We start from the raw sequence: 25643 nt of genomic DNA on the forward strand, positions 1-25643 counted from the left end.
CATTTCCAGACAGTTTGTACTTGCCTCAATGATCCTTTCAGATTTCAGATATGCAAAACTGAAAGTAAGGTATCACTCTTCTCTTACAAACATGCTCAGCTCAATGTGTGAGTTTCATCAATCCATCTTCTTTCAGGAAACTTGCTTCTGTGCTTTGGAAGGTTTTTCTTTGTAAATATAAAAATACTCTTGAGTTAAGATATTTCAGAAGTATCCCAATAATCTTAAAATCCTCCTTTCCTTCTTTTCGTGTTGTTTCTCTCTCTTTTTTGCCATTTGCAGCTCGGTCTGTCACAGTTTAGGTCTGTCACTCTCTCTGTCGCTCTTTGGCTGGTGTGCCGGATTCACACAATACGGATTTATTCATTTAAAATGGTAAATAATCCTCTCTCTTCTTCTTTCCCTGAGAGCTCTCCCTCCCCCCTTTTTCTCTCTTTTATTTCTTGGATATTCTGTCTGGCCGAAGTTGATGTCCTTCCAAGAAACTCCTGGTAAATCTCGAAACCCACTTCCCATCTCATCTTAATCTCGCTCTCTCTTTCCCACTTCTGTTTACTGTAATTAAACATGCAGAATTTATGTTGTCACAAATGGACGAGTTTCTGCACATACATTAAAGTAATGGGATCTCAATGCTTTTAATGTTTAATTTCAGCGGCTTAATGATTAGTAGTACATGAGGGAGAAATGCTGCAGACGCTGGCATTAAAGGCAAAATCCTATTAGTAAGAATGAGGGCATTATTCATCTAAAAAATAAAAGTATTTAATCACACCACAGTCTCTTTTTCCATCTAATCCTTCTCTGCTTTTTTGACCGAGAATATCTAAAGACATAAAACTTCATGTATTTTATGAACTCTTTCCCAAGCACTTATCCCCATTTATTAATGTTCTTAATGACAAATCATATCTTGAAAAATGATCATAATTTTCTAACTTTACACTTTTATAAGCATCAGCTAAATTAATTTGCTCAGTATTTGCTCTAATAGTTATGAACCAAATTATATATTCACAAAGGGCATCAATTTTTTAAGAATCTTTTATAATCCACACAGTTGATTAAACTGCTAAAATAATAACGCAAAACCTGGTATGACGGATTTTAATGCAAAAGATATATCTGAAGATTTACATGAAAACAGACTGTATGCAGGTAACAAGTAGGTTTGATGTCAGTATCACAAGTGTTTTGTTGGAAATGCCGGATGGATGCACTAGATATTTTATCCAGTGTGGTCTCTCTGTTAATCTGTGCATGTAATCTGTTGTCATCTGTCATTGTTCTCTGCTGGAACCTCATTTAAACTACAGATTTAATCCTTCACTCTGACCTGAGGATGAGGAGGAGACGACACTTATCCACCCACCACACACACACAACACACATTCTCCCCCGAAACCCGCTGTTGCGTTTGTTCTCAAATATGAAGAGAGACTAAAGCAGCTGCAAAGACAAAGCCACATAACAATCGAAAAAAAAAATGAACAGAACTGAAACAACCATCTTGAACTGCTGTGCATTCAAACACACGGAGAGATATAGAAAGGTTTAGACAGAAACCCACCAAGCATTTTAACGGTCTCTCTTACTGGTGCACTTAGAAAGAGAGTTTTACTTAGCTACCATCAGTCAGGCGAGACATAAGATTTTAAGCTGTTGTGATATTAAAACCTCTATGAGTGCAGTATTAAAAAATCAACTGGGTCAGAGAGAGAGAGAGAGAGATGAGAAAATATTAAAGGAAAGAAAGAAAGAGAGAAAGAAAGAAAGAAAGAAAGAAAGAAAGAAAGACAAAGAAACCATCCAAAAAGAATGAGCACATTGAGTCTACAGTATATTTAGAGCATGAGCGACAGAAATAACACAAACAGGAAGTTAATAGAATTACGACAGGAAACCACATTGCTGCAAAATTCTGCATTAACACCACATTCCCGCTCCCAAGCTTAACTTCACTTCCATGCCCCCTCAGAAGACATTTCTCATCAAATTTCTCATCTAAGCTCCAACATAACCTTGCTTATGTGTTCATTATGTAGCCTATTGTTCTGATAATTTACCACCAGTTTTATTCTGATTCTGCGCCCAGGTCAAAAGTCACGAAAGATCTGAATGATTGCCTTTTTAGTTTATTCAAAATTATTCAAACTCCAACTCAAAAATCAATCACTTGCATAAATATACATTTTTTTAAAAAAAGCAATCATCTTTCAGAACACAAGCAAAATCCCATTTTTTCTGACTATTTAAAAACAATACCAAAAAAACACAGTAAAAACAAGTCATTACAAAGCTTCAAAAAATGAATAATGAATAAAAGGAAGCCTGCTATGCTCTACCAAATTGAGACTAAGTTATCATTATTATTTTTATTGGATCCTAAATGGATTTCTCAGCTATGCTTTTCAAAGATATTTACAGCTTTCTTGACTTGCCAATTGACAGCTCAAAACAGCCGAAGCTGTGTAATGTAAAACAATCTGCTGATTGTAGATGACGAGCGTTGTGCTTAGGGTCAGTAAATCTTTTGTGAGCACAGGCCTTCAGCTGTATCCGTATGAGTCATAGTCACTGTTTCTGTTGGATGAGGGCTCTCTGCTCTGGTTTACTGTCAGCCTCTCCAAACCTGACAACACAGACAGAAAACACAGAGCAATAGTCACGTACAGAGCCTGAAACACCCATGCAGGAGAACAGGATCAACATTTAACTAATAGACATCACCATACTTTCCCAGTTTCTTGATCATATTAATAGCATTTTTTTTTTTTTGTATTACAAGTTTCCTGAAAAACTACATTCATGGCGTTATGTAATTAAATACGCAATAACTTGCATTTATTTCCAGAACAGAAATCTGAACATTGGGTAAAGCCAGAAATTCTTTTTCGTTTTGGATAGAGTCAAATGTAGAAAGGAAAGAAAAAAGTCATTTTGAGAAAATAGCCTTTAAAATGTGTATCGTAACTGAAATCTACAGACACAAAAAATAAAAATAAAAATAATTGGGATAATTGTTTTATTTCCACTTGCCAAAAAGAGAACATTTTATGGAAGCAAAATAGCTTAAAAATCTCAAATTGAGTGGTCAGAATTCATCAACCTCAGGGACCGAACTAAATATGCAACTAAATATTTGTATGAACTGTTTTACTTTCTGTTCAGTGTATATTGGTTCCAATTTCTTTAATATTGTTGCCAAAATCTGTGATTTTTGTATTTTTGTTTTATTTGCATTTAGCATAAAAAATAGATATAAATTTAAAATGACAAAACAAATAGGTAATTCCAAATTAACCTAAATGTATCTCTATCATCACAAACTAGGAGGTAGATCATTTGGGACAAAATGCTGTCTCAAGCGTTTTTCTTTAATATACATTTTACAAAATTGAACTCATGTACCTAAATAATTACAGATTGTCAAAATGATGACATTATCGCATGATCTTAATTGTTGTATATAATCAAGAAGGTCAAAATTGTTGACCATTTAGATAATTTCAGGCAAAGTTGATTTTATGTTGGATAATAGTTTAATCTTACAAATCCAAATAGATCTCGCAACCAAAAAAGCGCCCACATGTGATTTGTATTGCTGAGCAGTTTGAATGAAAAGTCCAATACATCATAACACTCAATTCATCATTATGTAATTGAGTACAAAATTGATGAGCAGGAATGCGAGAGAGAGATTAATAGAAAGAGTGCAGAACGGTCAGGATAGAGAGAAAGAGGGCGATTACTCACCAGGAAAGGACTGTCTTTTGTCTGTGTTTTTGTTTGGGGGTCCTTGACCTCTGTTATAGCACACTTTGAAAAAAATAAAAATAAAATGCTGAATCTTTTCTGGGCAGCCAGTCATGAACGTGTTAATGTGTGAGATGATGACTCACCGCTCTGAGTCGGGCCGACCCAGCGACTCTGACGCTTTTGAGAAACTGCATTAAAACAGGTAAAAATAGTCAAATTAGACACAGCATTTAATTTGGGATTTAAAAACTAAAATAAAAATATGTGGCAAAAGAACAGGAAGGTGTGCGAGTCAAACTGTGTTTTTTAATTATGTTGACGTGCTTATTTTAGATGTCATTAAAGAAGTGAGACTCAAACACCTGATAGCACTAGTGAAAATGCTTTTACTAAATATATTCCAATAAACAATTTGAGTGGAAGACTGAATTGAAAATTAACATGAATTTGACAATTTCTTTAGTATTTGAGCTGCATGAACGTTTGTGCTTAAATGGGTGTTATATCTGTACAAGTTCACATGATAATTTGCTTATAATTGATTTGAAGTACAGAATCTGAAATTTTTCTTTTTCATATATATATATATATCTGAAAAAAAAGAAAGAAAAAGAAAAAAAAAATCTTTTTTTTTTTCTTTTTCAGAATTTGGATGCAGGTGTACTTTTGGGCTGTACAAAACAACTCTAAGCAAACACAGAAACATGTAGATGGTGCCATGCGCTTAAATCCATAAGCATAAACATTTTCAGAAGTGATATGAAATTAAAGTCATGCTTGTTGACTTCACAGACTCACATCGTTTGCGGATGGCTTTGTAGGTGGGCCGACCGAACTGAACCAGAATGACACCCAAAATCAAGAAAATTAATATGCCAGTTACCGCTTTATAAGCAGCCAGCTCTGTTCCAAGAGGATCTGAGAAAATGTGGGGGGATAAGAATATAATATGTTATTCAAAATATACAGCATACTAAATAGAGTCATGAAACCTGATAAGAAACAAAAGCATCAAGAGAAACATTTCAGTATAACAAGTCATATATACACACACCTTCACACATGATATACAGACCGTTGCACTTAGTATCGACGAATGTCTTATTACTTGTGAGTAATAAACCTTTAGCTTGGGTTGAAATGTGCTTAAAGCCCTTGAAGTCTCCACATCTTCTGTCCTTACACACTCCAGACCACCAGCTGAGTGATATATCACTGCTAGAGCACAAATACACTTGACGCTCACGAAAATTCACATACAGCTGACCTTCACATGGGCTGGCCTTCCTCATGACCTTCAGCTGAAACACTTCAGACTTAATAATATATTCTGTGAGTTTCGGACATGTGGCCTGTAGGGTAGTGGTTGTTGTAGGAATAGTGGGTCGTGGGGTTGAGGGGGTTGAGGTGTTGAACGAGATCTGAGCTGAGATTCCTTCTGTAAAGGGAAAAAAGCATGTAGAGTTACTTTCATGTTGGAATACCACAATCCTTTTTCTCTGCATATAATGTGCAAGTCGTGCAGGATTTTGAAACATTTCCAGTATCAAATGTAAATGAAATGAGAGTTACACCAAGAAACCTTTAGCGTTTGCTCACTGGTGTTCTGTGCAACTAACATGAAGACATCGTTTCTGTTTTTGATAGAGTATCACCAACATTTTCCAACTCGTTCCATCTCAGTTCAGAACTCCACATCTTCAAGCAATATTTTCTATGTAAAATATTGCATGATATGCACTGCATTATTCAAGGTCAGAGAGCATTGAAGATCATTTGCATTCATTACACTCTTGCACTTTTTGCACAGTGTTCGAAGGCATTCACACATATCTTGCACATTTGATTGCAAGATTGCACTTGATGGACATTCATAAAATTCAGAATCACGACATAAATGGATCTATAATTTGGATTACCAAAATTAACCATAATGATTTTATACATATAATCAGGTTTACATTATGGTTAAGTGAGTGGAATGGAATGAGCAGAATTTTTTTTTAATGCCTTAAACTTATTTACCTGTTTAAACTGTCTATTTATATAATTATATTAAAACAATTACTATTATAAATAAAATAGAAAATTCTAGGATTCTAAGATTGAATTTGAATGTAGTAAGTCTGTGTTTGTTCACAATATCATTCTTTGACAACATACATTCTGTGTAATATAGGTAGCATTTCTATGATTTTCATATTTCAGTGCTTAATATTTAAGAAAGTCTATTTGTTGATAAAGCATTTACATTTATTTCTGATGGAAAACAAAAACATATCAAAAGCTCATTCATTAGTTCTTGGGTTAAATATGTAAAATGGTAGTTAACATATTTCTTTCCCGTTGTTTTGTTGTTTTCTCATTCTTTAACATTCAAATGGCAAAATAATTTATCTAGCACACTGTTGGCTGAAAATGTAATTTGGCATGAATTCCCTTTTTAACAGTATGCAATGTTTTGTTGCTTATAAATTCAATTTAAAAAAAATCTTTATATAGCATGAAGTGGGAGATAAAATAATACCATTGTACATGTAAATGGCAAATTGTTTACAGTTTCTACTGCCTTATGATTGTTGCATGTAGTTTATCTGTTAAAGACAAAGAAAAAAAATCTAATATTTACTTTATCTATAATAAAGAAATGTGTAAAAAGAGTTATTACAAGGTTGACCGATTTACTGAATTCACCTTATTAGATGGATAGCTTGCAACAACGTTAAAATATTTTTTATTTCAAGTCAGTTTCCAGTAAAGAGAGTTAAGAGAAAGAATTAGAAAAATCAACAACAATCTATACAAGTATATGACATATTTTATTAACAATAGCACTAATTTTGTAATGCATTCTCTCAGACACTAAAGTTGTGATTTTATGATATGATGATATTCATCATTGTTCTTAATCTCTAAACTAAAACAATGTTTTGCATTCTAAAAGTTCTTCAGTATACAATACTGTGACTGAATGCATCTGAATAAATTCTCTTTGCGTGCTATTGTTCCTTGATCGGGTTTGTCTTACGAGAGAAATATTAGATCAGATAAAAAATCTACATCTACAACTCACTACAGATTATGTTCTTCAAGTGGTTTCAGATCCTGAGCAGATCGATGTATACATATAATCATACAAAAATGCAACAATAAAATATCTTTAAAGAACAAACTATTTACTTACGAACTCCAAGGAGCAGAAGAGCCGTAAGAATCATCAGCAGAGAGTTTTCCATCTGGCGAAAGGTTTGCCAAACATTTAAAGCAAAATTTAACTTCATTTGACTAAACAAAGTGACTATATACACATTTTTAAAGATAACAGGCCCAGAGGTCAAATTAATGACCTTTGGTAAATGTCAAGCAACGCTGTTTTTTTTTGTTTTGTTTTCTAGCCTCGGCTCAATTAGAACGTTTCATTTTGGTATTCTCTTACAATTTAGTGATTCATATAAAGCAAACAAATATGCAACCATAGCCCTTTTAAAATATTAGGCCTGCACTTTATTTTTCTTTTTTTACATAAGTGCCAAAGACCAATCGTACTGTGACTTGAACCACAACAAATCATTCACTAATGACATACACTAATACATTTATCAATACAAACTGGACTTCCTTTAAAGTTATTTGGATAGTTATTTTAGAAACGCTACATTATGTCTCGTTTGTAACTAACAGCTGTCTTCACCTCTCAGCTTCAGCAGCTGGAAGATAAGCTTCTTCAAAGAGTGTCAAACATCAATGAAACGCCACAACTTTTAACCAGCTTTTAAACAATATATTATCAGATCTTACCTCGCTTGTGACTGACAAGAACAAATGTGTGGAGCAAGTGCAAGAAAAATGAAGTGAAAGGAAATAAGTGTGGAGCTACAATCTTTATTTCGCCGCCCCCATCCTCTGTATCTTCATATAGAGCGTGTCTTTTAATCTCAAGCGCTGTTTGATTGCACATTGCACTGCTTCCTCACTTCAAAGAGAGCTGCACACACAAAAAAAAATTTGAAGAAAAGCTTGAAAAGAAAATTGTGAGTGTAGGTAAGTGGGAGGAGAAAAGTACTAAGTAGTGTGATATTGTTTAACTTTGTATTAAATGTGAAAAACAAACAAAAAAGTTAGATTTTTAATAATGTAATGTTCAAATAAAATAACAAATAAACTGGTAAAATTTAGTAAAAAGTTGGTGAGGTTTATCTTTTCATGTAAAACTTAAAGATGGCTGGAAGTAAACAAAGCAACAAAAAAAATCTGCATATTCAAAATCTTTGTCATTGCATACAGGAACTGAGCCTCTTGTGGTGTACGGCGCACTCTCACAAGTTGCTCAAAGATGATTAATCTTGCTCACAGAAGCAATCATTACGGCTACAAAACCACCGATATCCACATCTATCCTTTCATTTCACTGTTACTCATATATTCTTTTCATTCAATCTTTCCCAGCCGCCTCTTTCCCTCCCTCACTCTCTCGGTTTTTCTCAGGTGTCGCCGGGGTTGGTTTACCATATCGTACAGTGGGAGAGAGACCCGTAAAGACTGGGTTTTATACCTGTACCCAAAAAATTCCCCCAACACCCTCTTGAAACTCTCGTCTATGATTCAATATAAACGGAATTTAAACAGCCTTCAAAAGTGAGTCAATGAGCTCAACTACCACTGCTCTTCTTGTAAATTTGTGAAAACATTGGGATTGTACTGTAAAAGGAAACACACACACACACACACACGTTTGGGCTCAGTACTTTTTTTTTTTTTTTTATTATGCTCGCCCAGGCTGCATATTTTAAAAACAAAATTACAGTACAAACAGTAATATTGTGAAATACTATTACATTTTTTAATTTATATTTATATTAATATATTTTATAATTAAATGTATTACTATGACGGCAAAGCTGAATTTCAGCAGCCATAATCCAGTCTTTAGTGCCACATGAGCCTTCAGAAAGAATTCTGATTTGAAAGAACATATTATCAATGTAATGCTGCTTAATTTTTTTTTTAAATTGAGATTAAATTAATTGATGAATCAAAAGTTCAAAAGAACAGCATCTTTTTTAAACCAAAATCTTAAGTTATTTACTGTCACCTTTGATCAATGTGTTATATAAAAGTATTTAATTCACAAAAAAAAAAAAAAAAAGAGTCAGAAAAAAGCCAGTTATTCCAGTCAACACAGAAATCTTAGATCAACTTCAGTGTTTAATATTCACACCCGAAAAAAAAAGTACAATAAAATAAAAATACACTTTTAACAGGCTACAGTCATCACAACCAATGCAATCAAATTTATTTTCCTCTAATGCTGCAAATCAATGTTTTTTTTCCCCTCTCATCCTCGTGTTGTATCACCCCTCTCCCTCGCTCCAGGTGCTGGGGAGGGAACCTAAACATGGGGGTTTTGCTACAAACCTGAGTCTTAATTAGAAAGAGTTCATAAATTAGATAAAGCCACCTGAGGCTTGATTGAGGACGCCTCTGGTTTTGAATTGCTTTAAAGTACAAAAATAAAGAGAGACCCCCAGAAGCCTTTTCTAAAGCTGACGGTTCGAAGGCCCCGCTCCCAGCTCCTGTTGCCAAAGTGTTCAGGGCGGTTAGTGTGGAGTGCTAGTGTGATTCACATGGTCCTCCGGATGACCGACGAGGAGACCTCAAATAGGTGGGGCTTTTACGGATCTACATGACACCACATAATGACAAGCACAGGCCGTTTCGAAAGATGGGCCTACAGCTGTGGGCTAGTGAGAGTATTCATGTGGCAGAATCTGAAGGTCAAATCAAACCACAAAATGAAGCATTCTATTGGTTAACCAGATCCAATCCCACCCACGTTATGATTCGGAGGACGACATGTCACTGAAACAAACTGGGCTGCGAGCTGTACAAGACCATCAAATATCTCTTTGTGTCTAAATTCAGTGTAAAATATGCAGCCAGGCATTCATCTGCATAGTTTTACCACAAAAGAATGCGATATGTACTAAAGCATGTTATAGAGCGCCTATTTTCTTTGCATATGTTCTGTGCTATGTTATGCCTCAACTTCCCCACCTAATCCTGTGCTATAGCAGATAGATATGTCTATATTAATATCCCTTGTTCTCCAGTTTCCCTTAAATATCAGTTTAAGTACGCTGTCCCCACTACAGAACTTACAGCAATAGTTTATTCTTTCCAATCATTGTCAAGCGATGGAAGGGTGTGAAAGAAAAAAAGAGGGAGCAAAAGAGGTATCGAGAAGGTTTGGAGTGATCTGTCGGTGCATTGGTACACTAAGCATTCATAACAGGACGCACCGCACCCACATCTGCACACGTGGAAGTTGTCTAAATTTATTCATGAAAAAGAATACGCTCTGCTTTTTTTAAGGAGTTTTCATCTGCGATGGAGTGGAAAATGGTGCTGTGCTTTCTGGTTTGACGTTGTCAACAAGTGCTGATATGGATTAGAGATTAGCCTAACGCGAACGTTACGCTTCCATGTAGTGTGGCGTATTTGTCTCAGTAATATTTTGACAGAATGATCAACCAAAAAAGAAAAAAAAACAGACAAATAAGGCTGAGCTGTAACACAATATCTGAAAAAAAAAAAATAAAAAAAAAAATAAGCATTTCATCATTGATTATAATAAATCCGATTTTTTTTTTGTAAACTGATAACATACTTTAAAATGGAAAGGAACTGAGCCGTTTAAACTGAGCGGCCCGTATTGAGTCTCTAACTGAGGTTTCATGGGGGAAACAAGTGCACACTCAAACTCAAGTGTCTTTATAAGCCTCAGACAGGAGCAGGATGTGACATGGGTACGCAAACCACAAATCTGAGGGTAAGGAAAAGGCAGAGCAGGTGGAGAAAGGTGGGAGAGAGACGAGAGGGTTGATCATGAGAGAAAGAGAAAGACAGACACACACAGAGTGGCTCAGGAATACGGTTGTGGTACCCCAAAACCGGGCCTATAAAGCGGTCTAGCTGTGGGTGATTGGGTTGATGGGCCATGGGGGCCTGTGGGGTAGCCGTACCCTCCATAGGGGTATTGACTGGGGTACGGGGCAGCCGTGGGACCAAACTGCCCAAAAGGTGGGGCAGGAAATTGTGGTTGAGTGGGGTATGGGCAAGTGGGGGGACCAAACGCAGGCCTGGGAGCTGTGTAGCCTGTCGATGGAGGAAAGGGGGTACCCTGGCTGGGGTAGGGTTGAAACGCTGTGCTAGGGTTAGTGGTACCCGCTGTGGAGGCAGAGGGGGGAGCAATGGGGTAGGGGGTGTAGGGCAGAGCAGAAGTGGCGGCATTAGAGGGATCACTGATTTTGGAGCTCTGCTGCTGTTGAGGCTGTGGTTGTTGCCACTGTGATGAAGATCCAGCATCCTGATTGGCACCGGTTTGTGATGTCACTGTAGCACCTCCTATCCCTTTGCTTTTTTGGCTGAGAACTTCCTGCAGCTTTTCGATGCGCACTCGTCTCGTGTGAGCGAGAGAGCGGAGGGAAAGGAAGCGTTCGAGGAAGGAGTCCAGCGATTGCGAACCTTCGAGAAACTCATCTGCTAAAACCTGAGAGAAAGAGATTGACCGATTTACAAATCCAATGGGGATGGTAAAACCATAAAAATTTTATATTATATAATGCTTAGGAGATCAGTACTTTATAAGTCTTAAAATATGAATAAAGTCAAAAGCAGATGTTTCCTTCTCTTTCCTGTTTATTTGTTTCCCAAACAACTTTTTTTGATCCACGATCGATAAGCAAACCTTACTGTTTCAACAACAACAAAAAATGATGAAAATAGTTGATTATAAAGGCCAAGGTGGCCCACCTCTGATTCTGCCTCTGTGTTGGCGCCCTCTATCTGCAAACGAGACAACAGCCCCTCCGGAGACACCTGCCCCATGATGCTGTCTGCAGAGGGGGAAGGGAAAAAGAGAAACAGATGTGGGACAGAGTTGACATATAAATAGGCTGGCTTGCAACAGAGCAAGAAACTGAAAAGTGAGAACTGTTATGCAAACAAATCAGTTGACTTAAAAAAATGCCTAAACATTTGAACAAAAGAAAAAGCAATAATGAATAGACTGAGAGAAAGAAAGAAGAATGAGCCTATGGAGAAAGAGGCCAGACACATAGCTTTTGTGTGATGTAATGTCACAGATGCAAAAAAAGGGGAGGAGAATGAGTGCCAGAACAAAACAAGCTCATAGAACAGCACTCTATGACAGACGTATGCACATATAGAAGATTTTCTGGCTGAACAACATGCTCTATATAGAAACTCATTCAGATTTCCAGTATCTGTTCAAAGGTTAATTGTTCGAGGGTGCCTTGAAGTACCATGAAAACTGCCAGAACAGTTTAACTGTATTGTGAACAAACGTTAAGCCATTTTAATTTCACTTCATTGAGCTAAATGAAGCGCTAATAGATTCTTTTGAAAAAGATTAATTGTATTTTTCACACTGCCTAAGCCTTCTCTTTTAGAATATTAAAATTCATTTATTTTCTATATATAACATTTGCATTATGATGTTTACATTCCATTTTTCTTAAGATTTCAAAAACTTGCCAATATACAACAATAAAGACTTTAAGACATTAAGGTATAAACCTTTCAGTTACAGCTGAACAGACAAAGAATAGAGAAAATTTATTAAATAAAATATAAAAATGACAACAACAACAACAACAAAAAAAGGCCTGTCCAATAAAACGAACAATTTGTTATAAACAGAAATCTGGAAATGTTAATCTGGATTGGAGCATGGATTTAATCAAAAGGACTATGCAAATTATAATACATTTTGTTATTATTCATGATAATACCACTTTGTTTGTTTTAAATGGGATAATACAAAACTACTCACTCCTTGATTTAGAAAACCTGCTCCGACAACTTTCTCTCCCTCTTCATGTCACATCAGTTTACCCAGAATTCTTTCCTAAACACTTTTGTAAACCTTTATTTTACCCAAATCAATTTCTCCATTCCCTTACCTCTCATGGCACAGTGTTGTTTGTATTTCTCCCTCACTTCCTCTAGTTCAGCATATTTTCCCACCAGTCGCGCCCTCTCTGTTTCGAGTCGGGGCTTCATGTCCAGATTTTGCTCGGCCAGACTGCGATTGGCAGCCAGAGCCATTTCCCTCTCCAACTGAATGTTCTGAATCTGCAGAATAACATGGACACATGAAAAAAGCTACAACGCTATAGACATTATAAAGTCCACCAGCACAGTCCATCAACAGCAGGACTTAATGATGGCTGTTGAGGCGGAATAGATAAGTGGTCATTTCTGAATGAAGCGATTACCAGAAACAAACAAACAAAAATGACTAGAAGTACAGAGAGGAGTGGATAAATGACAATTTAATCTGATGTTTAATTTGAAATCTTTAGCAGCACGTGCAAATGTAAATGTTCATTTATAGCCTCAATAATATAAGCAGGTTAAAGGGAAAGTTCATCCAAACATTTTGTCACCATTTCTGCACTCTTAAGTTCTTCTAGACCTGTATGAACTTAAGGGGGAGTAAAAGATGACAGAATTTTAATTTTGGGCTGAACAAATCGCTTTATTAACACCACACTGTATGCCACAATGGTGCTGAAACAAAACATTTGTCATTCTAAAGACCACTTTTTAACCTTTCATGGATGGATTTTCTAAAAAGCATCTCTCGCACCAAAGTCTCTGTACTAAGTCTTAATTTTACTTTTTGACTGAGGAAAATTAGTTCACAGTGACATAGATTAAGAAATACCAATGTGAAATACAACATTTACCCTATATTCATTATGCAAAGAACAAAACAGTCATTCACTGAATACTTAATTCAGTAACTCACTTTTCTCCTCCACCAAGGCTCTGAAGTCTCATTTATGCTCATGTATTTTCAAATATGACTTGTAAGTAGGTTTGATAACAATGCAGCGAGGCCTTTTAGGTGATGCAAATGCAAATTTTTTAATTTCAGTAGATAAGATTTTGATTTATTGGGCTATTTAAAAACAATGCAACATGGTGAGTCTTAAGAACTTTTGCAACACTTAAAAATGAAGAAACACTCTGGGTTTCCTAAAAAAACTTTTCAGTGAACAGCACTCAGTATAGACCTAAACTTTTGTAAGTGTAAAGAACAGTTTAATAAACTGAAGAAGGATAGTAAGGTTCCATGGATGTTAAAGGTTCTTCACTGATGATAATAACGAACCTTTACTTTTAAGGGTTTAAGGTAGTTTTAAAGGTCTTTTTTGGATTTTGGAGACCATTTACTTTCATTGCATGGAAAAAAGTAGCATAAAAATCTTTCCTAAAATCTTCTTTTGCGTTTCACAGTAAAATGACATTGAAATAAGTTTGGAATAGAGATTGACCGATGTATCGATTCACAGATATTTTTCCCAATATTTAAGCATTTTACCATAATTGGATATCGGTTCTGGAATATTGGATTCACAGGTAAATGCTTTAATGATTATCTTATAGGCGTTTTGAGAATTGCGGGCAGGATCACTATTACAGCGCGTCTGAGGGGAGACGAGACAACAACGGAGTGCATGCATTCACCGGGCTGATGTGATTGATGCTCAGGAAATGCTCCAGCACGGCCAATGCATGTAACTTTTAACAAGATTCACTTGTTTAAAACACCCTAAATTGAATTAACATTTACTATATAAACATTATTTCACTAATAAATATCTAAACAACTCTAAGGAAATTAATCATTTATTATCTCTGTGAGCGTTTGCAGTTTGAGTACAGTTCTGTGTAACTGCAGATCGTGTAACAGTGCAGTCAGCAGGCATTCCATAATCTAGAAGGACGCAAATATTACTAATAATTCTTATATAACATTCCATTTGAGAAATGCTATAAAATAATGGTTTTGTTTGCTATATTCCAATATTACATCATTTAGCTATTAAATGGCTTATAAACCTAGTTCCTTATAAAAGACCAGAAATTTGTCAAGTTTTTCGTCAGGTGTCTTTTAATGATATGATGTCATTACGTTGCTCAGTTATTAAAAAAATCAATTTCGGTCAATCACTAGTTTGGAACAATGTGAATAAATAATGACAGAAATTAAATTTTTGGGAGAACTATTTTCTAACAAAGCTCCATCTTCATCTTACCTCATCAGACTCCAGAGCCATAGACTCCACCCGCTCAGAGTTATCCAGCAAATCCTGCAACTCGGGCTGGCTGAGGTCTTGAAGCTTCTCCATTGATTTGCTAGGACAGCTGAGGAGCAACATCAAGTTTTACTTACTAATACCATTACAGTAGGTTTGGAGCAACATGAGTAAATCATATCAGACATTTCATTTTTGGGTAAACTATCCTTTTAAATTGAAGTACGCTATAACAGTTTATACTTGCTGTGTGTCACTTTGGATATCAAACCACTACTTTAAGATTGATAGGTAATCTGGATCACCTATGACAGTCTTCTGTCATTCAGACAACACATGTAACAGTGGATTACTTGAAAGGGGTCATATGATGCTGCTAAAAAGAACATTATTTGGTGTAATGAAATGTGTTTATGCGGTTTAAAGTTCAAAAAACACATTATTTTCCAAATACTGTACATTATTGTTTCTCCTCTATGCCCCGCCTTCTGAAACATGTCGATTTTTACAAAGCTCATCGATCTGAAAAGCGAGGTGTGCTGTGATTTGACAGCTATCAAGTGCATTGTGATTGGCCGAATACATCAAGCGTGTGACGGAAATGATAAGCCCCTTAACATATTATAATGCCCTGTCTGGTCAGAGCGACAAGACAAACATATAACCCATTATTAACATGATATAAACATGATATCTAGTTTTGTCCTCTTTTTGTAAGGCTAAACAAAGTAGTTTTGCTTTCTCAAAGAAACCGCGTCACACAGTGAGTCGGCCTTGAGTGAGCAGAGACGAGGAGCTTGGGAACGGCACAGCCGGCGGATTCTACGAGGGAGTGTCCATTGGGCTTGTGGCAACAACATGCGATGACCCCGTGCTGGGCTCCGCTTCGTCCATGGTGAAAGCCGATCCGGCGATCCACAGTGCAAAGTTGATGTATTTCCTCAGCGACCAGCATGGATCAGCTACAGTCAGCTACACTTTTGGAAGGCCAAACAAACCAAAGCTTTCACAATCAAACACACAGCATCTATACGACATGGTGGTGGCAGCAACAACAACAATAGTACAATGAGAATAAAGGGTACGCCTTCTTTCTTTACGTGAACATTAAGGCGGCTTTATGCAAATATTCCCACATACTGATGTAGATATGTGGGGGCGTGTTAGAATGAGTCATTTTATGGGGGATGTGGACGAGTCTTAATTTTTTATAAAGAATATGTCTTTGGATTTGAGACTTTTGTCTTTGCAACTTTACATATCTTCTTTATGCACCAAGAGCTTGTAACACCCCAAAAAACAAAGGACAATTTTGAATCGCATCATATGACCCCTTTAATTTAAGTATATGGCTAGGAACTGTGCTAATGAAACTGAGCTTAACTCTACCTGCTTAGTGTTTCTTAAAGAATCCGCCGATACTTACAAGGTACAAGCAAATCAAAGTCCTCTCCGCACAGTGCTCATGGAAAAACATCAAACTTAATTGGAAGCGAGTGATCTAAAGATGTATACGGAAGCGCTGAGCCTGACAACGTCTTGGCGTTAAATTCGCTTCCTGCCAGAAACACCTCACTTACGTGACAGTATCTGTACTCGGTGTAGCGCGTTATTTAGCGCGACAAATTAGAACTATTTTCCAGAAATTATTCCGGGAGACAGGAATCTCCCGCGGTTAGCAGGACGGGTTAGCTCACTTAAAAGAGAGGAGTTGAACAAGGCGGGTTGCTATTCAATACAAAACGGTGTCGGACGAAATAACAACTCAGAAATACATCATAACGTGTGTGCGGTAAAGCCACATCTATGTCAATCCGAGCGAAGTAGTCCAAATAAAGGTTAAATGAGGCTATATTCCTATTCTTAAGGAAAAGTTTCATTTCTCGTTGACAGATATAGTGGCCATCTTTGGACGAAACCATTGTCGATTTTGTCTAGGGGCGTGAGATATGTTTAAAACACTCTAAAAACAAAGCTTACATTTATTGACGAGAATATTACATTTAGTTTTAAAGTATGGCGTAAATAACTTTATAAAAAGTTTATAATGGAGAAAATGACAAGACATTTTCGTCCTTTCGTAGAAATATCAAAGTGTTCCCCTAACTTTGATTTTATATGGTATCGTCGTATGTGCAGCTGACTAAAAGGGAAACCCCGACGTGACGGGAATATTCCATATGTGACATGGCAGCAGGGTTGGTCCTAATTTTTCACCAGAAATGCAACATAGATTATTTTTAAATAAAAGTTTAATATTTGAGAAAGATTGGTTTCACACATTTACAGACAAAGCACTAAAGATACATTATTTTAGCGTTTGGAATTATAAGCACTGTAAAGCGGTGTGATTTCATCATCGTGTTTTACACATTTGATTATATCCATTTCATTTGACACAATAATATGTGATTTTATTAGTTTTTTTAACTTAAAAAATGACAAAGAATAAACTTACATTTCCAGTAATAGTGGGTTAAATGTTTACAGTGTAATCCATGTCTCCATTTTTTTTTTTTTTTTTTTTGTAAATGACAATATTGTAAATTCACATTTTTAAGAAGAAGGGAGGAAGAAAAGAAAACAGTTAATCATTTTGAGCCAAAATACTACATAAAATATACAGGATTAGATGCTCATAATCATCTGTGGCTAAAAGAGAAGCACCTGGTGTATGGAAAATGTAATCTCAATGTATTCTCAGTCCTTTAAATGCAGAAAACGATAGAAAACAATGAAGAACAAGAGCTCCAATATTATAAAACAACAGCTGTCCAAAGATGGTTTTGTAAAAACTCTGTCAAAACAAAAAGAGAAGATTTAATCAGTTCATGTTATAAAAAAACAAAAACAAAATAAAACTTAAGAGTACTCAATAATATATTTGGCTGATACATTCTCCACTAACCATGATGAAAATAGTGTGAGTCACAGCACAGAACATGTCTATTACGTTGTTTTGTAATGTAGTGGTATCTTTTGGATGAAGTAGGTAGGGAGATTTTAATATGTTAAACAGCCCGGTTTTATTTTAACTTGAGTAACTGGCTAATAATGGCAGGATAAGTCAATAATTTTCACTTACTTGAAAGATTGCTTCTGGACAAGACTCTTCATTAAGGATTTCATGTGAGCAAGGAGGGAGGTCCAGAGAGATACTTTCAGCATAACCATAAAGAACAAGTCCAATCAGTGTCCCCACCAGGCCAGCAAGACCAGAGATCAGAGAGTTTTTTAACTTACAGGGAGAAAACCAGAAAATTTTGTCAGAATGAAGTTTAATTCACAACCAATAAGAAGCTCTCTAGTTTCTTGAATTTACCAGTTCTCTCTTTGGAGTTCTTTCAGATGCCATACCAAATGATCCAGCAGTCACAGACTACATAAAAACACAAATAAAAAAAAACACATCAGAATTAGAAGAGAAAGTTGATCTTACATTAAAGCAATTGTCAGAATAAAGTATGCAATTGTACAAAAGCTTATTAATAGGCAGTATGTCACTGGGACTTTCTGATATGTGTTTATGCATGCATTATGTATGTTCATTTATGTATTTTGTGTTTTAACAACTACAGTATCTTAGTAGTGAAACAAACATACCACAAAACCAACACAGAGGGGGCATATAAAGAAATATTTTATATCAATGCTGACGCTGTAGGCTGGTATAGTCAGGAGGAGCTGGAACAAACCTAATAATATTGTCATAAGCTAGAGGGGGAAAACATATGGTGAGAGTAAAAATTCAAATAAGAACAACATTAAGCAAAACATCTGACAGAAAATTGTTACAGCATGATCCCAAACTACCATTATCTGTCTTCCTTAATGACAAATTATTTGTCCCACATCCACTTACTGCCACCACTTCAGGGTCATAAAACTTGAACAGTCGATGGAATTTGGGAGGATCCGAGTCAGCAGACGGCATTTGGATGCTCGACATCATGAAAACCCACCTAAAACTCAATTGGGGTACTAAAAAACAAAAACCATATAATCAACAATCCAGATCAACGATTATAATGCCTCCTTACAGACTTGGATAATAGTGAGAGAGTTGGTATGAAACATGATCTGATCCCCCTGGATTAATGGAACGTTTTTCGGGAATACAGATGCTGTTGAAGAAAAACATCTTTGTGGGGAGAGGAAGTGGGCGGATATAATACAAAAAAAAATGTGTCTGGAGAGAAGAGCAGCACAGCTTGATGCAATCCTGTATGCTCAACAGCACTGCATAGGAAAGGGTTAGGGGTAGGGGTAGAAGAAAAAAAAAATAGTTCACAACATGACTTGCCTTAAGTGGGCTGGACTGACCAGATGTCCAAAACAGCTCCAGATGGTGTTTTTATAAGATTCTATACGATCAAAAATACACACTATTACTGTGGCAAGCCACTACCCAATTTAAATGCACTTTTTAAAGACACGTTTCAGGCATCACCAAAAAAAAAATACTCTCATTAATACAGTTAGAAAGTATGTCACATGTTACTGATAAATAAACTGCCCGCTATTTTTCATTCAAATAACGCACTACCGCCTCACCTCGAAGGTCGTTTCTGGGAATCCTAGAAAGTTCGTGGCTGACAGTTGGGTACAGAGCTGTTTATGGAGTGACCGACGACGCTCAATAAAATCTCCTATGGGGAGAAGTGGGCTGGACAGACCCCTTGTTTTTGTGATGATTGCATAAAAACGTAAGGGTGGGTCTAACTGCTTTTGTAATAGAGAGAGAATTGAAGCCCAGATATTTTCTTTGTAATTGTTGCGCACTTGGAGATTCATTCAAGCGAGAGGAGAAGGTCCAGCCAGTACACACATACACACACGCGCGCGCGCACACAAAAACATCGTACATCTAGTTTGTTGTGCTTCTTAAAAGTATCTGACACAGACTCAGCTGTGTTCTTCACTGTTGCTTTTGTTATTGCAAACTCTACTTACTTGAAAGCGAAGGATGGCTTTGACCGTGTCGACGGACCTCTCAGTGAACACTAGCCCAACTCAGGTAGAGGAAAAACTACAAAACAAACAAAAAGCTCTCCGGGAAAGCATCGAAAAGGGGGAGCCCAAAGTATTCGGGGTGAGTAAACGTCGTGTTATGGCTTCAATAATCTTAAAGGGCTCCGCACAGTTTTACATCTTGAACGCAGATGGGGGTTCTTTTCACTGATCATTTCATAAATTAACTTAACAAGAGAAAAGACATTAAATTTGTACACAAGCAAATGAACAATGTGTGTTAATTTAGATTTTCTTTCCACTTTGCATCTTGTCTTTATATCTGTACATAATACAGACCTCAAAAATCTCGTAGAGCTCCTGATTCAGGGAACATGGTGATTAAAAACAGAAACTATTTAAAGTAGAATTTCCTCTAAAGTAATAAATTCTATATTTCAAGTAAATGGCTGTTGTTAGGGGTTTATATTGGGTCCTGCTTTTTTACCATTTTAGATAACAATTTTGCCTAGTCATTTAATTTGCCTACACATTACAACATTTATAATTATGTTAAATTATATTACATAAGAAAATCAAATCTACAGTTAAAATATAGCACATTAAATATAAAACCGTTCTGATTAATGTGTTCCAGTCTTATAAATAAGATTCTTTCCTTAATATTTTTAAAATAGTCTTGACTATATTTGTGTAAATGTGAAATAATTGCTAAAAACTGAATAATTATAGAAGAAAGATAATTTTTGTTTAAGATACTATAAGAAATAGTATAACCGCATACCTCAGCTAAAACTGATTTAAATGTACTCTCATATACATTAGATTAAAAAAACCAAGGTTATATCAAGTTGATGTATGAAATTCATTCTGATATCCCCTCTTTTTTTCTGTCTCTCATAGGTTGCTCAGATAGTAATAGGATTGCTGATCATCTCCTATTCTATTCCTCTGCTCTCCGCTAAGAGGACCATGATACTTAACTTTGGTGTGCCATGGTGGAGTGGCTTTATGGTAAATTATACTAAATACGTTAGGACATTATATAATAGTTTAAGGTGATGATAGCAAAGGATTTAAAGGAATTTACAGTAAATGATATATCTGTCAGCAATGGACATTTCACTGAACTTTATATTTTGTTTTTTTCCAAACAGTTTGTCATTTCAGGCGCAGCTGCAATAGCATTGGAAAAGTATGCCAACTTGAAAGCAGTGAGTTTGAACTTACAGAAAGACAGAGAAACTGTTAGAGCACATTTTAGAGATTGGCATATGTCGTTCTTGTATTTCACCCATAATCAAATGCAAAGGCTCCACATCAGCAGGCATATTCTGTATAATAGAAAATCCAAAATAAGCAAAAATAATGAAATTTGTATTTTTCTTTAGGTCTCTGTTTGTTTGGCGGTCTCTGCTTTGACTATTATCATCTCAGTTGTTGCACTTGTCCTATACTTTGTTGACATTACATTAAATCCAGAAACCAGTTGCCAAATGGGACCGAATGATATGTGTGACCACCAGTATTATGCCACTGTATGTATCTCATACCCTCATATGTGAGAGTTCTGTTATATTAAACAATTGTATATTTTAGTAAACACTCTTTCTTTAAATCAGCATTTTAGCACGGGTTTGAAGACAACCATCTCCTTAGTCAGTATGGTCCAGATAGGAATGTCCTCTGCTTTTACAGTTATACTGTACAATCAGAGGAGGAGCTTTACAGGCTATATGGTAAATATTTACTTAGAAAAATATTATGTTATATGTGTGTGTATGTTATTAATTTATAATTTATTGAAATTATTCAATTCAAAGTAGGCTATGCTTTGAAGGTGAGTTTCTAATGGAGTGGATTTCTCTCCTTCTCTCTCAGACCATGACTGAATGAAATCCTGCTTAATCCCATGACATTTCTGGATTTAAATCAGAGGTCCTTTCCACTATCCACTTCATATAGCCTACATGTGCTTTTCCTTGTTGTATTTTCAGTAAAATTGTATGTGAATTGTATACTTTTATATAAATAATCAAAATCAACATATAAAGATTTGTATTATTATTATTATTAAAGTTACATTTAAAAATGGTCTTTTGTGGTTTTATTTTACAACTTGAAACAGCACCTTGTTCCCATCATTCTTTGTTTTAGTTTACTACTTTTTATTTTCTTGTTTGTTTATTTATTTTTAGTAAACATGAATAAACACAGTCAGTTAGGGCTAGATATCATAAAACACACAAACAAATTGTATGTGTACAAAATACATATTTTGGTGACGGACAGTAATTGCTTTCTTAATGTGTAAATAAAATATTTAAAAAAATGTCTTTACATGAATTTGAATTTCTTTTTCAAGAACCAAAAATAAACGATTGGTTTTACTGTAGGCCCGTTACTATTGACCAGAGCCATATAGATATATTGACTAAAAGAAATATTGACACGAGATAGCAGTTTACCCACTGATCTATATATATTATAGATAAAGTATATATTAAATATCAGTGAGTTTACCTTATTTAAAAAACACACACACACACACACACACACTTTACAATGAAAATGCGTACCTCATGAATATTAATCGCGTTATGTGAAATTCGCCGTTAAGGACAGATTTTTATGATGGCAAAATGCCAGATTCCACTTTAAAAGAGCTTGGCCCACGTAATAGTCGTCAAAGCAAAAACTAACAACTAACTAACCACCAAACTAATAAATAAATAAATAAACAAGAAGCTTAGAACGCCAAGCAACATACACACTAACTTATCTATTAAATATTCATGAGCTACGCAGTCAAGTGAGTCATGTGTTGGTTGCCAACAACAACACAGTCAACGGTCCTCCCTACAACAGAAGCGATTTATTCGCTGATCCTGTTATATATCAGTTTCTACTTGATTTGAGGTTTGTTTCTAGTCGCAGGGCGAACTATTGTGCTTTGTTGTGAAACTGAAGGGGAAAAGTAAAACAGCTTTACCGTAACCTGATAACTTAGCTTCCTTTTGAATTGTTGTGCTGTTAAGGGATATCTTAAATCGGAGAATTATACATAATGCCGTTAAGTTACATGATTTCTAGTCAGTCAAATCTAATAATATTGTAATGAATCGACCCGTGGAGCTCATTTACTTTTGCTTGTTTCGGGCTCTTGTTAGCCTACGGTGTTTGTCAATGACAAATCAGCAATGAAAAGTGGAAACGGTTATAAAAAAAGTTAGTTTCGTAAGTAAAAAGATTATGATTTATTAAGAGTAGGCCTACTCCAGTTGATCTGAACAAAAGGTGTTTTTTCAAAGGTAAAAATATGATTTATTTGACCTTGACACAGTAGACTATATCTAGCCTCTTGCTTGTTTTTCTACAAAGACCATACAGTAAGTGTAGGCTATAGCCTATGTTTAATTTGGTTCCTGTGTGCATTTCAATATTTCTAGAACTTTTCCTTTTAAAACTAACAAATCATCTTGCTTTATGTCTCTCTCTCAGTTTCTGTGATGCAGAGGTCAGCTGTGGTGAATAACAGCTTCAAGCCCATCATCATTAACAGAGTGGTGGTCCGAGACAAAGAGTTTCTGCATAGACTGGGCAAAGTGCTAAAACTTAAGTGGCTACTTGGCAAAGAAGTCCAGGCATGAATAGACTCACTTGCCTACAGTGCCACAAACACACTATTACTGACACATTATTTTTTGTAGGCTGGAAACTTTATATTGAAACTTACCATTGATTCCACAGATTCAAAGGAATAACTGTCCAGACAATTTAAATGTAGTATTTTACATCCATAGCTTTGATTCTATCCCAGCTTTATTGTCATTGCCTGTTCTTTGATCAAATGTAAAGTTGAACTTTATATGAAACTTCTTAATATATGTCCATTGTGCATGTAATTACTCTGCTATATTTTAGATTAGGAGATCGCTTGTTGACAGAATCATCCCGTGTTTTGCTTGCGTAGCTGTGGAAAACAATGATTTCTTCTCTCTAAGTGCCCTCCTAGAGAAGGTTACTAAACTTCAGGCTTCCTAAACTACAATTGTGGACAGCAAAAAAATAAATAATTTAAACCTATTTTGTACCCAAAAGTGATTTCTTTGTTATTTATTTATAAGATGGATGTCAATTGTGGAACCTATGACGATGTCACACCTCTTCATACAGCCTGTGAGTTGGGGAACTTAGATATGATTAAGTTCTTGCTAGCAAAGGGAGCATCTCCTCAAAAGGTGAACCGTTTTGGACAGTGCCCATTTTACCTGGCCATTAAGAGCAGGTATTTACAGTACACCTCTGTGATCTGAAATCAATGGATTGAGCTGACATTTTTGACTAGTAAAAAGTATCATCTATGTGTATGTGTTGCTCCTGTCTGGCCTTGTTCCATGTTCGTTTGTAGGCTATACCGTGTGCAAGGTTTACGCGCATAGCCCAAGTTGTCTTCTCTGTTTTTAGTGTGTCTCTGAGGCAGAAATACAGTGCATGTATTTATGTACTTTAGTGTGGATGCGATATTTCTTGAGACGAAGAAAAAAAAAAGATCGGATAGGGAAAGCTCTGGCTTCATGTGGACGTACCCTAACAATAGGGGGCAGTAAAACCATTTGTGCATGCTCAGCTTTAACTGTATTTCCCGCACATACATAGCCTGGTGTTTATTTTAGGTGCTGTCATGCTGTCAAACTCCTGAACATGAAAGAAGTCACTGTTAATCTGCACCCTGTGAGAATTGCCATGGAAATGATCCAGTAAGCATTAATCACATAATATCTCACTACTTCTCCTTGAAATATGCTTTATAATGTGTTTGAATGTGTGTGTGAGCTTATTTTTGTGTAACCTGTCACTCTACAGAGCGGTACAGAAAAGAGATTACCCTCTGCTGCGTGTCTGGGCTCTATCAGGGGTCGACATGGACACTAAAGACTACGATGGACGCACAGCAATGCATGAGGCAGTTTATCTAAAAGACAAGTCTATGATCACCAAACTACTGGATTATGGAGCCACGCCACTGGTATGAACTACCATCTGATTGAACAGTACTATTTTTTTAGGCTTGTAATGTTTGTAAAAAAAAATAAAATAACTCTAATAACTCTAACCTATTTTTTTTTTTTACCTGTTCACTCTTAGGAGAAAGATGTGTGGGGACAGACAGCCATGGATAATTCTCGAAGTGAAACAGCAATCATTGCTCTTTTTGACCCTCTTTTCACAGTGTGTTGTCCGACTAAAGAGGACTATCTGCTGTATAAGGCAAATCATGTACAGATAAAAAAGTAGTCTTTTTGTCAGCATAATTATTCTGTATTTGTGACTTTCTCACTCTGCGATTGTTATGTATATGTATGAGGATAATAAATACGCTGCTAATATATAATATTAAATAAACTACTACTAATAAATGCATACTACTTAAAGGGATACTCCACCCTAAAATGAAAATTTTGTCATTCCATTCATCAAATACCCCATGTCGTTCCAAATCCGTAATAGCTCTGTTCATCGTTGGAACAGTCATGAACATTTGAGGATAAAGAACCAAAATGATTAACTATGTCAGAGGTCCTATCTGGTGAGGCAAAGATAACAATTTCAGTTTTGTCCTTGTTTAACTGTGTCCATCCAACATTTTATGTCACACAGGCAGTCAAACAGGCCTGACAAAGAACCATTATTATTTTTAATAGGAAAGTAGAACTGAGTGTCATCAGCATACAATTGGTAAAATAAATTGTGTCTCTGTATAATATGACCAAGTGGCAACAT

General features: G+C 35.9%; 5 protein-coding genes across 13 annotated transcripts; 2 read left to right on the plus strand and 3 right to left on the minus strand.

Moving 5' to 3' along the window:
* Positions 1 to 1091: 1091 nt before the first annotated feature.
* Positions 1092 to 7688, minus strand: LOC127948361 (T-cell surface glycoprotein CD5). The gene is made up of 7 exons (XM_052544788.1): positions 7558 to 7688; positions 6944 to 6995; positions 4814 to 5197; positions 4558 to 4677; positions 3903 to 3947; positions 3757 to 3819; positions 1092 to 2632 (listed from the first exon to the last, which is right to left on the minus strand). Exons 2-7 carry the CDS (start codon positions 6993 to 6995, stop codon positions 2550 to 2552), a joined length of 747 nt encoding a protein of 248 aa, XP_052400748.1. The 5' UTR covers positions 7558 to 7688; the 3' UTR covers positions 1092 to 2549.
* Positions 7689 to 8946: 1258 nt separating this feature from the next.
* Positions 8947 to 16842, minus strand: vps37c (VPS37C subunit of ESCRT-I). 2 transcript variants are annotated; one of them, XM_052545527.1, is made up of 5 exons: positions 16315 to 16842; positions 14889 to 14997; positions 12744 to 12915; positions 11572 to 11654; positions 8947 to 11308 (listed from the first exon to the last, which is right to left on the minus strand). In XM_052545527.1, the coding sequence occupies exons 2-5, from the start codon at positions 14979 to 14981 to the stop codon at positions 10682 to 10684; spliced, it is 975 nt and encodes a 324-aa protein (XP_052401487.1). In that variant the 5' UTR covers positions 14982 to 14997; positions 16315 to 16842; the 3' UTR covers positions 8947 to 10681. The 2 variants fall into 2 exon arrangements, with proteins under 2 accessions (XP_052401487.1, XP_052401488.1); XM_052545528.1 differs by lacking the exon at positions 16315 to 16842 and adding an exon at positions 16278 to 16296.
* A 280-nt stretch (positions 16843 to 17122) lies between these two features.
* si:dkey-9i23.16 (uncharacterized protein LOC571915 homolog) lies at positions 17123 to 19990 on the minus strand. Of its 6 annotated transcripts, none has more exons than XM_052545533.1 (7): positions 19842 to 19990; positions 19192 to 19252; positions 18751 to 18869; positions 18492 to 18602; positions 18211 to 18267; positions 17974 to 18126; positions 17123 to 17685 (listed from the first exon to the last, which is right to left on the minus strand). In XM_052545533.1, the coding sequence occupies exons 3-7, from the start codon at positions 18838 to 18840 to the stop codon at positions 17578 to 17580; spliced, it is 519 nt and encodes a 172-aa protein (XP_052401493.1). In that variant the 5' UTR covers positions 18841 to 18869; positions 19192 to 19252; positions 19842 to 19990; the 3' UTR covers positions 17123 to 17577. The 6 variants fall into 6 exon arrangements, with proteins under 6 accessions (XP_052401493.1, XP_052401498.1, XP_052401492.1 ...); XM_052545538.1 differs by having other exon boundaries at positions 18751 to 18868; positions 19186 to 19252; XM_052545532.1 differs by lacking the exon at positions 19842 to 19990 and adding an exon at positions 19443 to 19578.
* Positions 19831 to 21954, plus strand: tmem176 (transmembrane protein 176). The gene is made up of 6 exons (XM_052545529.1): positions 19831 to 19980; positions 20763 to 20873; positions 21017 to 21073; positions 21251 to 21397; positions 21482 to 21598; positions 21741 to 21954. The coding sequence occupies exons 1-6, from the start codon at positions 19855 to 19857 to the stop codon at positions 21753 to 21755; spliced, it is 573 nt and encodes a 190-aa protein (XP_052401489.1). The 5' UTR covers positions 19831 to 19854; the 3' UTR covers positions 21756 to 21954.
* Positions 21955 to 22669: 715 nt separating this feature from the next.
* si:dkey-9i23.14 (uncharacterized) lies at positions 22670 to 25298 on the plus strand. 3 transcript variants are annotated; one of them, XR_008152192.1, is made up of 6 exons: positions 22670 to 22778; positions 23361 to 23879; positions 23987 to 24038; positions 24536 to 24619; positions 24726 to 24888; positions 25008 to 25298. XR_008152192.1 is itself a non-coding variant. In XM_052545530.1 (6 exons), the coding sequence occupies exons 3-6, from the start codon at positions 23987 to 23989 to the stop codon at positions 25155 to 25157; spliced, it is 558 nt and encodes a 185-aa protein (XP_052401490.1). In that variant the 5' UTR covers positions 22670 to 22778; positions 23361 to 23879; the 3' UTR covers positions 25158 to 25298. The 3 variants fall into 3 exon arrangements, 2 of the variants coding, with proteins under 2 accessions (XP_052401490.1, XP_052401491.1); XM_052545530.1 differs by having other exon boundaries at positions 23987 to 24147; XM_052545531.1 differs by having other exon boundaries at positions 23361 to 24038.
* The last annotated feature ends 345 nt before the right edge of the window (positions 25299 to 25643 follow it).

Source organism: Carassius gibelio, chromosome B1, assembly GCF_023724105.1.
Source record: "Carassius gibelio isolate Cgi1373 ecotype wild population from Czech Republic chromosome B1, carGib1.2-hapl.c, whole genome shotgun sequence".
Classification (NCBI taxonomy): domain Eukaryota; kingdom Metazoa; phylum Chordata; class Actinopteri; order Cypriniformes; family Cyprinidae; genus Carassius; species Carassius gibelio.